Genomic DNA, 13,480 nt, shown 5'->3' with positions numbered 1-13,480 from the left:
TGGGAGGAGGCTTCAGCAGATTCTGTGCTGTGTTAGTCTGTTCAATCCAAACTTTGTTAGTTTGTTAAATGTGGTTTAGATTTTCAAATTATATTTTCTTTTTAGCTGAGGAATAATGTAAACATTAAGCCACATGATTATTATGAGTACTGGTACTGAATACAGTAATGGTCTTGCATTGGTTTGGTCTTGACTACAACACTAGTGGCATAAATAAGTTCAAAGTGATTGCATTTTAGTTTATATGGAATATGTGATGGGACTATATTTTGACCAGGTACAGCAATATGTCGGTGTTAACATGTTAATATGAAATAATTGTACATCTTTTTGAAAAATATTTCGGTAACACTTTACAATAAGGGTCCCTTAATTAACGTTAGTTAGTACATTATTAAGCAATAATTAACCGTTTACAGCTATATTAACAATCATTATTATGTATTAGGATTAGGAAACACATTAATTAATGTAGCCTATTAGTAAGCAGTTAATTAATGTTTACTACTCAAAGTTAGTTAATAAATTATTAAATAATTAGTTATCATTATGTGTGCATTACTCAGCATTAATTAACACATTAGTTTATATATGCTTAATAATGTACTAACTAAGGGACCCTTATTGTAAAGTGTTACCAATATTTCTTATTTTATGTTATTTTCGACAGCCATTTGCAGTCATGTGTGGTGTCACAGCATTAATAGATGTATACAATGTATTTTGAAAAAGATTTGTTAATTTGTTAACAATTGTTATAACTCACCTTCCAGTATAAACACAACAATGGAGCGTTATGAGTCTCTGGGTCTGGTCGGGGAGGGCAGTTACGGCACGGTGCTCAAGTGCCGCCATCGAGACTCCGGCCGCCTCGTCGCCATCAAGAAGTTCATGGACTCGGACGACGACAAGACAGTGAAGAAGATCGCCCAGAGGGAGATCAAGCTGCTCAGGGTACGACACCTGTCAGTCAGTCAGTCAGTCAGTCAGACAATCAATCAATCAGTCAATCAATCAATCAGTCAATCAATCAGTCAGTGAATGACTGAGCGTCCAGTCGTCTGTATGAGCCTGAAACCTGAGTGAAGCGAAACACAAAGGCAGCCTGTCAATCACAAGACAAACACAACCCAAAACAACTCTCAGTTTATTCTTGGATTTACTTTAAAACCCAACACAAAGAAGAATAAATAATTAGTGGTTCTACAATGTTGTTGGCGATTTTATGAAATGCTTTTATAAAACATAATACAAACAGTTATCGAGGCCACATTCACCTGTGAGTTCACAATTTGTTTTAATTTCTCCGCTCTCATCTTCCTCCCCTTTGAAGCAATTGCGTCACGGCAACCTGGTGAACCTCCTGGAAGTGTGGAAGCGTCGTCGTCGCTGGTATCTGGTGTTCGAGTTTGTGGAGCGGACCCTCCTGGACGATTTGGAGCAAAACCCAAACGGGCTGAACCTGAACACCAGCCGGCAATATCTGTACCAGATCTTGAGGGCTGCAGCCTTCTGCCACCAGCAAAACGTGAGGACACACAACAGAACATGGACCTCTCAGTCTGTCTTTGTTTAGGTCTTTAGGTCTTTCAGCAGCAGATGAAAGATTACAGATAAATTCCGGACTATTAAGCGCACCTGAATATAAGCCGCACCAGCTAAATTTTAGAAGAAAATAGATTTTGTACATATATAGGCCGCACCTGAATATAAGCCGCAGGTTTTTCATGTTGTAACATGATATATACAGTATTTACACCTAAAGACAGATGTGTGGAAACATACAAGTCCGCTCACTTTTCAGCTGTTTTGGTTACGCTGCTCTCAGCCATGTGCACTTGTTGACAACGAAGCCGGCGAAAAATCAATAAATGGAGCTGTGGATAACGTTACATAACAAATACGATGTTACGGCGTGTGTGTTTGTGTAGGCTTAACCGTCATGAACAAAACATTACGGGTTACGGAGCGCGTTTGTGTTGCGGTGTGCAAAGACAAGAGCTGGGACACCGGGGTCGTGGCCGAGTAACTACACTATGTTGCAAGGTTGGTTTTCAGCCGTGAGACGCCAGGTGGAAGACAGAGAGCCTCCGTTCTCACTCGTAACATGTCACAAGTCACAAGTCATGTAGTTAACCATCACAATTACTCTGAGCTTTTTAATTAAGGTAGAAATGTAGCATAGCCATGGGAGAAATCCTGCTTAGTTCCTGACATGCTTTTTTTTCAAACTGTGCCTGAATGGCACCAACACAGCATCAACACAGCACCAACTGCACCAACACTCAAAACTAGTGTCTTCTTCGGGGCATAATCTTTCCCCACATGACTGTCTCACTTGCGCTTCCTGCTAGAGTGCCCTCCGGAGGCCGTTAGCCAGTAAAAATCTATAAATTAGCCGCATCGTTGTATAGGCCGCAGGGTTCAAAGCGTGAGAAAAAAGTAGCGGCTTATAGTCCAGAAATTACGGTACCTATTTTTGTCTCATTCTGTCGCAGATCATCCACCGGGACATTAAACCCGAGAACATCCTCATCTCCCAGGAAGGTATCGTCAAGCTGTGCGACTTTGGCTTCGCCCGCACCATGGCATCACCTGCTGAGGGCGGCGTCTACACCGACTACGTAGCCACTCGCTGGTACAGAGCTCCTGAACTGCTGGTGGGAGACCTAAAGTATGGAAAGTAAGTGTTTTCATAGGCCGGTGCATGTTAGCGCTACTCTCTCTCTTGATAAAAAAAAAAGTTAACTACATGTTTTTGTGTCTGTGTTTAGACCAGTCGATGTGTGGGCTATAGGTTGTCTGTTATTAGAGATGTTAACAGGTCAGCCTCTGTTTCCTGGAGACTCTGACCTCGACCAAATCTACCACATCGTCAGGTGCTTTGGTAAGAAAAAGTAGCCTATATACTACACTTGCTTTTTGAACTCACTTAAAGGGATAGTTCACCCAAAATTGAAATTTCACTCATTACCTACTCACCCTCATGTCGACTAAGGGCTGGGAGAAGTTTCAGAGTCCTCCGTGGCTTCTCTGAGTTACAGCGGGGCTCCGTGCAGCACTGCATGTCCATATGACGGTTGCAAATGGATACCACTTTTCGTGCAAGATTTGGACGGACCAGGAAGAGAAGCTTCCACTGCAAACAAGCTTGAAATATAGACTTTTTTTTTTTTTTCGGAACAATTCCGCATTTCGGGGCTTCAATACAAGACAGACATTACATACGAGCAGCATGGAGGTATTTGGATGTTTTTTGGTGTGTCTTTTTGTTACGAGGAAAAGTGGTATCCATTTGCAACCGTTATATGGACATGCACTGCTACGCCGAGACCCCCTGTAACTCAGAGAAGCCACGGAGGACTCTGAAACTTCTCCCAGCCCTTAGTCGACATGAGGGTGAGTAGATAATGAGTGAAATTTCAATTTTGGTTGAACTATCCCTTTAATGTAATTGCAGCATTAAATTTCCCATTTAATTCATCTGTTACAGGTAACTTGACTGCTCATCACCAGGAGCTGTTCCATAGGAATCCTGTCTTTTCTGGAGTCAAGTTGCCTGAGTGTTATGGACGACTCCCACTGCAACAGCGCTTCCCGAAAGTCACCGCCTCTGCCCTAGACTTGGCACAGGTACAGTCCAGTCTAGTTAGTTTATTGACTTAAAGAGAGACAATGTGATTTATCCTGCTACATAAAGGTCTGAAAACAGCTACGGTAGTAAGCAACGTTGCTCTGTTAGATCTGAATAAGAGGGACTGTATCAGAATCATTGTTACCTTTCTGTCGTTGCTTTCAGAGCTGTCTCCAGATGGATCCAGAAGGACGAGCTCAGTGTTCAGAACTGCTTGAACATCCTCTGTTTACACAGGACTCTTTTCACAGGTAGCTGAGTTTATAGTTTGACAGACAATTTAGACAATTTATCAATCACCAAGCACAGATTATTGTTAGCAGAGCTGTTACACAGTATTAAAGTATATTACCACATACAAAAAAACAACCTTTTGATAATTTTGTACCCTCCTAAATCAATCCACTTATCTTCTGCCTATATTTACACAGGTTTTTAAATGAGCTGAATGTCAAGATCCAAAAGGACCTCAGGGAAAACTCAATCCTTCCCAAAATCACCAAAACCCCAAGACGGGAAAAGGATGAAGGCAATGAGAGGAACCAGAGAGGCAAAGACAAGAAACAACTGGAAGATGTGGATGAGAAATTTAACAAGGAAAGGGGGAAGAAAAACACAAAGGAAGACGAGAAGATGGAGAAAACAAAAGGAAAACAGCCTTCAAAGCTTATCAAAACCATTCGAAACACCTCAGAACTTTTGATTCCCACCAAGCAGTCCAAGACGGTTGCAGGTGTTAAGGTAGCTGATAAGGCAGCAAGGGCTCCAGTGAAAAGTAAACAAGGAAAAGCCACTGGTGCAGAGATTTCCAAATCGGGTAAAACCCTTTCTTCTTATTCATCAGACGGCACAAAGCCCATAAAAGTTCTGAAGAACAACAACACACCAGTGGCTAAATCTAAACATGGGAAGGCTGCTACTCCAGAGCCAAGGGACCATATAAAAAGTACAAAGAGTACAAAAGATATAAATCCCAGTGGCCTGCATTCTAGTGGCTCAGACACAACGGTGTCGAGTAAGGCTGAGAAACATTTGATGGAAATCTGTAGAGCTTCTAAATCAATGCTAAATAAAGAGTGCGGGAAAAGCTGGAACAACACAATAACACAACACAAAATGCCTACAAGCTCAACTCCGGACCGTCCAAATGTGAGTTCACCTTCAAGAGCCTCTTTGGACTCAAAATTCAAACGAACAGACTCTAGCTTGGCACTTCACGTGTGTCGGCCACCAAGCAATGACCACACTGCTCTATTTGTCCCTTCTCTCACGAAAATATGCAAAACTTCTGAGTACCAGACAGATCGATTGATCAGACACCCAACACAACAGTCCTTAAAAAGTTTAATTGACACTGGACCTGGATGCAGCACTCCAGCCTTGCCCAAAGGAATATCAGCTCCAAAGTTGTCCAAAACTTCCCTGACTTCAATTGCTAAAACCACAAAGGGCAACCAGAAGGTCAGGGAACCAACAGAAGTATCAATGAAAACCAAAATCCAGCAGGACATCTTTAATACTTCATATGAGGTTATTCCAGAGGATTATGGACGCTTAAACCTCAGACAAGCAGCCAAAACAGCAGATAACTATATACCAGTATCCCGTCCTTCTGGAAAAGAGGATCCCCAATCTTCCGGGCCCTCCAACGTCCAGCAGGCATCTTTCAGATATACTAAGATCACCCCAGAGTCCAGACCAGCGTCAGACTCTATACTGAGTGGAATCCCTAAAACCATCAAAGTTTTAGATAAGGAGAACAGAGTGGATTTAGCTCTGTCCGTGTCCACCAGTGCTACAACCAACGCTGTGGTAAACCAATCCTCAAAGGTTTCTGGAAGCTCAAGTACAAGGCAGAAAAATAGCTGTAGTGAAGGGAAAGTCCCTCATTCCAAATCCTTGATTGGGTCTCTCAGCAACCACAGTATGTCCACCACAACACTGTCAATAAGGACTCAGAAACCCTCATTTCTTACAGAGGCGAGAAGGACAAATGACAAGCCAGCAAGGAATGATACAACAAATACATCCACTACCACAGATTCGACTTGTTGTGTTGCAGAGTCAACTTCAACCCATTCTGCAGCAACTCCAGACCAGAGATCGTCAAGGAGAAGCTTCGTCCTACACAACACCGACACAGCCAACCTCTATGAGTTTGGTGTCGGTGTTCCCCATTCCTCTCCACTTCCTCCACCTCCTCCTCCATCCTCCACTCCTCTTCTCCATCCTTCTTCCACAACCCTGTTCCCCAACTTCTCTGTCGTCAATGCCAACAGTCCTACTGCCAGCGATCACCTTACCCTAGGGGCAGGTTTCCACCCTGGGAGCCACAGCCTCAGGTATTTAAGTTCTTGCAATTTGAACAATATCAGAACTTACCCCAAGGACCCCAATGTTAAAGTAGAGCTACACTAGCGTCTGATGAGCACTTTTATGTAAGAAGATCTTGATAAGAAGCAAAGTCAAAGTCTTTAATATATGGGCATTAACTCAAAATTCTGAAAACTGGAAAAGGGATAGTTCAACATTTTGGCAAATTAACCCATTGCCATAATCCCTATAGTCATAGCAGTAGGTTCGTTACCTTTAATTGTCGGTGCAAGCTATTTTTAGAACGGCGGAGCAGAGCCGTGAGCTGCTCAGAGCTACGCTACGGAGGCTAATGGGATTTCTTGGTTTCCCTCATCAAACTCATCAAATACACAATCCAACGACTCCAAAACGCTCTGGTGGACACGTTGTGACCTGCACATTCGCTACGCTATGAGATAATAACGGAACGTTATGAGACAGAATTCATGCAAAACCGCTGATGTGCATTTCAATCGGGGCAGTTTTTCGGCAAGCAGTCTCTGTATTTCCCTCTAAAACAACTCTGTCTCGTAACATTCTGTTATTATCTCATAGCGTGGTGAATGTGCAGGTCACAACTTGTCCACCAGAGCGTTTTGGAGTTGTTGGATTGTTTATTTGATGAGTTTGATGAGGGGAAACCAAGAAATCCCATTAGCCTCTGTTGTGTAGCTCTGAGCAGCTCGTGGCTCTGCTCTGCCGTTCTAAAGGTAGCTTGCACCGACAATTAAAGGTAACAAACCTACTCCTTAAACTATCCGGACTATGGCAATGGGCCAGTTTGCCAAAATGTTGAACTGTCCCTTTAAAGAAGATTTTTATTTTCTATGGTTAACTATGTAACAATTATCCAAAACAGTTATAGTAGCTAGAACAGACCAGTTTGTGTTTGTATGTGTATTACAGGTGCATAGACAAGCCAAGGCATCATGGTGGCATCTATAGTCGACTATCCCAACAGTCTCTGTCGAGCCACGTTACAGCACAGGTAACAGCATGCATGTTTTTTGTTGTTCACGACAGAATCCAAATGGAAGATACACCCTCCACGCTCTCCTTTCAGGTGTCAGATAGGAGTCTGATCCGCGAGGGCTCCTTCCTGTCTGATCGCTGTAACGCTGGTAAAGGCGGTGGCGTTGTAGCGGCCAAAAAGAAGTCCAACGCCGTCCATTTCCCAGTTCTAAGAGGTTCGACGCTACCAGAGCTCAGAGGAAGAGATGGTACGCACAAAAACACAAACGCACACTAACTGATTGATTTCACTCAAGTGGGGTTTAAGATAACAAAAAGCTATGACGAAACAAGACTGGTAAATCTGTGTTTTACTCATTCCAGTGTTGTTTCCTCTGATTATTTCTCAGTCAAACACAACGTCACAAAAGGCGTCACCAACGATCAGAGGAAAGACAAACAACCAGTTCCCTCCATTTCTCCAGCAGAACCACAACAGTTTGGATACAACAGCCCCAATGGACACCACACACACACAAAACACACATCCTAACACACCTGTTTTATTCTTTACCGACTGAATCCAGATCAACTCATTTTAACTTTACCTAAATAAATAAAAAATACGTCAGATTCCTCCTTATACTGCTAATTCATTTAGCATTAGCGGTGGCTAATATGAAGAATCAACTGTCCCATTTCCACCTGGTTGTTGGTGTCAAATGTTAAAACAAATACAAGATCATAATGGATAAGGTGTGTTTTTGTTTTATTACATTCAACTTTTTAAAATAGCAAACAGGTTGTTCATATGCTGAGACTTTTCACATCATTGTTGATCAAACAACAGAGAATAACTCTGATGTACTGTTTTACATCGACATTATAAGAATAAAAACTCCTAAAAAGATTTGTTGCATTTCCTTTTTACAGCACAATAATTAAAAGCTACAACATACAAAAAAAATACAGCTACAACATCATTAGCTATTGAATATAGAAAAAAATATCTTAAAAAAGACTACATTACAATGACATTTTAAAGGGACAACGAGGAGTTTTGGAAAAGCGAGGTGTTTTCACACTACATTTATGAGCCTCCGCGCGCACCGTAAATTCTTTGACCGGCGCAAGACAGACTCATGTTTTCATTCATCAAGAATTAAAGTCAGAGGTTCGAAGACGATCACATACCGTCGTAGTTCCGACCATAAACGGCGATTCGGCGGCGTTATTGTCATGACTCGCCACGAAACCGAAAGTAAGGAAACGCTGGTCGGCTCACCCAGCATTTCCACCACCACTAATAATAACAAAATAACGATAGAGACAAAACGATATATTTATCGAAAATGGGCCCATTAACAAGTGTGGGTAGCGTAGATTCATCCACATTAACGTGAGACTTTTTTATTGTCGCAGAATTTTTCGTTCTGCCGCTGGAGAAACTCCTCGTTGTCTCTTTAAGACTCGTCACTAGAGTCCGACGAAGAAAAGAAACCTACGTTCCACCTGTTCCTGACCGCTCGCCTCGGCAGAGTTGCCGCTAGTTCGTCACTATCCGATGACTGGCGGATGAAGCCTGGTAGCGACCCGGCTGTGCGCCCCCTGCTGTTGGCCAGGAGCAGCTGTAGGAGGCGAACTGCCGGGTGGTTGTTTGTGATTGGTCCTGCTGGAGCCGGCTGTGGCCTGACTGGAGCTCCACTGTCTTTAGTCTGCGGTTTCTTTGGTGGCGTTTGGATCTCCGGCTTCTTAGTTGTGGCGACGATCTGCTGTAAAATTATAAAAGATTGGTGCAAGTAGTTCTTCAAAGTCCACCCAAAATTCAAATTTCACTCATTATCTACTCACCCTCATGTTGACTAAGAGCTACGTTCCTTCTCTGAGTTACGGGGGGCTCCACACAGTAGTATTTGTCCATATGATGGTTGTGAATGGATACCACTTCTCTTGGTCCAAAAAGACACACCATAAAACATCCAAATACCTCCATACTGCTCGTCTGTAATGTCCCTCTTGTATTGAAGCCCCGACATGAGAAATTGTTCCGCCGGTAAGATTTGCACTGACACAGTGACACAGTGAACTGAGACACTGGGAGCTTTTTTTTTTTCTCGGAACAATTTCTCATGTCGGGGCTTCAATACAAGACGGACATTACAGACGAGCAGTATGGAGGTATTTGGATGTTTTATGGTGTGTCTTTTCGGACCAAGAGAAGTGGTATCCATTCACAACCATCATATGGACAAATACTGCTGCGCGGACCCCCCCCGTAACTCAGAGAAGCCACGGAGGACTCTGAAACTTCTCCCGGCCCTTAGTCGACATGAGGGTGAGTAGATAATGAGTGAAATTTGAATTTTGGGTGAACTATCCCTTTAAGGAAACACATAGTAACATTACAACACATTTAAAAGGATTATAATAATCAATTTAAGTGAAATAAATGAAGTAGACAAATGGGAAACCAACCATACCTTCTTGGTGACGGTCGGGGGTTTGGCTACTGCAGCTGTTGTTGTTTGGGAGGGGGTGGGGGAGGGGGAGGGGGAGGGGGACGGTGTCGGCTCAGGGAAAATCCTGCAGGTTTCCTCCACAGCCGAACCATCGATCTCCGGAAACTCAAAATCCGAATCAGCAGACACGAGTCGATCTGATGGAAAGAAATCAGACGTCCGTTCATTCATAATCTGCTCTCAAGAATTAACAGTAACAACTGACAACTGTTTCTATTAATTAAATATAAGTTAATACAGTTTTATAAAGATCAGCAGAAAGAGGTGGAGGTTACAAATGGCCTCATTGAGTAAATGAGACATTGGGAGTCATTTGCACAATTTTCAATATAATAACGTAAACAAACTCCAACACAAAAACCACCAGCAAAGATTTCACAAAGCAAAGTCTGACACATGATATGTATCTGTAAACAACTTTTTCTTGTTGTGGGTAGAGTTTACTGTTCCTAAACACAAAAATCTGTCTTCTTTATTAGTATTTCTTACTTTTTACAAAAAAAAAAAAAATTAAATTGTCAAATATAAAAATTGGATTCTTCTACATACTGTAGTTGCTGTGTTTTTCAGATTAAGAAATTAATGAATCTGTAAGATAATAATGCATTATTGGTATCATTATGTATCATTGGGTTACACACTTACAATAAGGCTCCCTTAATTAACGTTAGTTATTACATTATTAAGCATTAATTAACTGTTTACAGCTATATTAACAATCATATTATGTATTATTTAGGAGTAGGAAACACATTAATTAATGTAGCCTACTGTATTAGTAAGCAGTTGATTAATGTTTATTACTCAAAGTTAGTTAATGAATTTAAAAGTTGAATAATGTAATTAGTTATCATTATGTATGCATTACTCAGCATTAATTAACACATCAGTTTATATATGAATGCTTAATAATGTACTAACTAACGTTAATCAAGGGACCCTTATTGTCAAGTGTTACCTGCTATCATTGTTAACCATTACAATTATCAACAACAACATCGCAATAGCATTATACCATCAATATTAACACCTAAAATCTTATATACACTTTGTCCTTCATGTTGCACAGTGACTTTCTTTTTATTATTGGTCACATCATTGATAACGAACCTGTAATCGCCATTAAACATTGTCAAATTCATTCTCTTAAAGACACAGTAGCGTTTTAAAAAACCTTTGCCTCCACAGTTACAGTTAAATAAGTCTCTTCTCTCTCGTGTCTGTTTCTTCGACACCGTCCAAGGTCGCCAGGTCTCATCATGTGGGTGTGTACAGTATTAAGGCGTCTGAGCTCTGACATTTGATCTGTCAGTCTGCTCTGCATTTTTCATGATGACAGGTCTAAGGTGTGTTTTTCCCCTTTTGTCTCTTGTCTCTAATTGCTGCCGTGAAGACGACACACACGTCGAAAGATAAATAATCACAGAGGTCCAATTAACCCGGCTCAGATTAAAACAAACAAGTTGATATTGATACTCACCGCCGCGTGTCAAGACGATGCACTGAACTCTGGGAAGGAGGAAGAGGAGGAGGAGGAGGAGGAGGAAGGTTGGAGATGTCAACCTGCAGGACATGGCTTTCAAGATGAAGACAGTGAATTAGAGAAGACAGAGATGAAGGAGGAGAGACTCTTAACTGACTGAGGAAGAAGATGAGATGAAGAGGGTGATAAAGGATTTTAAAAAAAGGAGGGAAGTAGGGGAGGGATTGAGGGATTGAGGGAGGAGAAGTGAAGGGGAACAGTCAGATAATGTCTAGACTGTCAGGTTTGGTCCGGGTTTGTGGTTCTACCGAGTTGCGACACAGTGAAACACAGTTAATCTGCTTTTTAAAACTTTATTCCTTTGGCGAAGGTTTACAGAGCAACACCTCGATCATCACACCTTGAGTCATAGCAACACATGTTTCACACTCACATTTCTTTTTCTAGTGTTTTATTTGGGGAAATGGTCACTCGGTTATCTAAATAGTTATCAAAACAATTCGGTAACACTTATAACACAATAAGGGTCCCTTAATTAACATTAGTTAGTACATTATTAAGCATTAATTAACCGTTTACAGCTATATTAACAATCATTATTGTGTATTATTTAGGATTAGGAAAGGATTAGAAAAGTTTAATAATGTAATTAGTTATCATTGTATGCATTACTCAGCATTAATTAACACATTAGTTTATATATTAATGCTTAATAATGTACTAACTAACATTAATTAAGGGACCCTTATTGTAAAGTGTTACCAACAATTCAACCGTCGACTGACCACTCTAAATTTTTAATATAATAAATATTACATAAAAATTAATTCTACTAACTATTGTTTTGGCTTATTATGAAGGGTTGATCCATGAGAAGATCTAAAAACCACCTCATTGTCGTTTTCCATCTCCTCTGTCGAGCTCTAGTAACAACAGGTCGGTGTCAGCCAATCAGAAGACAGGAGGCTCTGAGCCTCTCTTCTGATTGGCCGACTGTTTTCTGTGTGATTCAATAAAAAATCAAGCAGATTTCAGAAAAAAGAAACCATACCTGCAAGTTGTTGTATGGTGGGTCCAGATGTGGGGCGGGGCTTTGGGTGACTGCTTTGTTGTGACATCACAAAGTGACAGGAAGTCCTGACGGCTGGTTTTAAGGCTCAGTTTCTGAATATAGGCTGTGTGTATTTCTCTGTGGACTGAGGCTTTGATACTTTCACAGTATTAATATAGAACCTAGAGCTGCTTTATAATCACACTACACATGGACATCTACCTTTATACCGTATGAAGCTTTAACACAAACATCTACCTTTATACTGTATGGAGCTTTAATACAAACATCTACCTTTATACTGTATGGAGCTTCAATACAAACATCTACCTTTATACTGTATGGAGCTTTAATACAAACATCTACCTTTATACTGTATGGAGCTTTAACACAAACATCTACCTTTATACTGTATGGTGCTTTAACACAAACATCTACCTTTATACTGTATGGAGCTTCAATACAAACATCTACCTTTATACTGTATGGAGCTTTAATACAAACATCTACCTTTATACTGTATGGAGCTTTAACACAAACATCTACCTTTATACTGTATGGAGCTTTAACACAAACATCTACCTTTATTTTGAAGGAGCTTTAACACAAACATCTACCTTTATACTGTATGGTGCTTTAACACAAACATCTACCTTTATACTGTATGGAGCTTCAATACAAACATCTACCTTTATACTGTATGGAGCTTTAACACAAACATCTACCTTTATTTTGAAGGAGCTTTAACACAAACATCTACCTTTATACTGTATGGAGCTTTAACACAAACATCTACCTTTATTTTGAAGGAGCTTTAACACAAACATCTACCTTTATACTGTATGGAGCTTTAACACAAACATCTACCTTTATACGATATCGAGCTTGTCTGATCAAGAAACTATTGAGTATTGAATGTTTATTGAAGGAGTAATAATCCAGGCTCAGTTTTCCCTGAGATCAGCTGTTATGGTGAGCAACACCTGGAGTTTCCCTGTCACGTCTTCTTCTTTTTTAATCCTTGTTACCGTCCTTTCAAACCTCAGGACGTCAGATTGTGTAATTTTTTATTCCAACACATGCAGATCAGTGAAGCATCAAACCTCTAAGCTTCTTCAAATTATTCTCTAAACAAACACGTCGTGATCACGAAGTATGATGCAAAGAGAAATCATCACCAGGCTGTGGTTTGGTTCGTCTGGTGTCAGTCTGCACTTCATTATTAGTATATCTACAGGTTTATGCCTCTTATTTGTCAGTGCCTTGCTCATGGGCGCCTTGAACCATTTATGGAAACAGTTACTCATTCATCTCCTACACTAATATTCCCCAAACAAACACAAACACACACACAGAGAAAGACAAAGGTGTGTGTCTAACTCTACCTGTGTCCCTGCAGTCTTCACCGGTGTTACTCAAGAGGAACCAGAGATTTCCTAACGTCACACACACACACACACACACACACACACACACACACTGTGGCT

The 13,480-nt window shown here is 40.9% G+C and overlaps 1 protein-coding gene across 1 annotated transcript; it reads left to right on the top strand.

Annotated features, from left to right (window-relative positions):
• Window positions 1-785: 785 nt before the first annotated feature.
• On the top strand, window positions 786-7,558 carry LOC146968742 (uncharacterized). The gene is made up of 9 exons (XM_085759696.1): window positions 786-954; window positions 1,334-1,528; window positions 2,499-2,683; window positions 2,775-2,887; window positions 3,494-3,633; window positions 3,800-3,885; window positions 4,066-5,976; window positions 6,896-7,209; window positions 7,351-7,558. Exons 1-9 carry the CDS (start codon window positions 787-789, stop codon window positions 7,491-7,493), a joined length of 3,255 nt encoding a protein of 1,084 aa, XP_085615822.1. The 5' UTR covers window position 786; the 3' UTR covers window positions 7,494-7,558.
• Window positions 7,559-13,480: the final 5,922 nt, after the last annotated feature.

Source organism: Trachurus japonicus, chromosome 18 (genome assembly GCF_045865225.1).
Source record: "Trachurus japonicus isolate A0001 chromosome 18, Traja_1.0".
Classification (NCBI taxonomy): domain Eukaryota; kingdom Metazoa; phylum Chordata; class Actinopteri; order Carangiformes; family Carangidae; genus Trachurus; species Trachurus japonicus.
This window is presented reverse-complemented; position numbering and strand designations above follow the sequence as displayed.

Coding starts and splice junctions, on each gene's coding strand:
- LOC146968742 (XM_085759696.1), top strand. CDS start 787: ATGGAGCGTTATGAGTCTCTGGGTCTGGTCGGGGAGGGCAGTTACGGC. Junction 955..1,333: donor GGGAGATCAAGCTGCTCAGG/GTACGACACCTG, acceptor TCCCCTTTGAAG/CAATTGCGTCACGGCAACCT. Junction 5,977..6,895: donor CCTGGGAGCCACAGCCTCAG/GTATTTAAGTTC, acceptor TGTGTATTACAG/GTGCATAGACAAGCCAAGGC.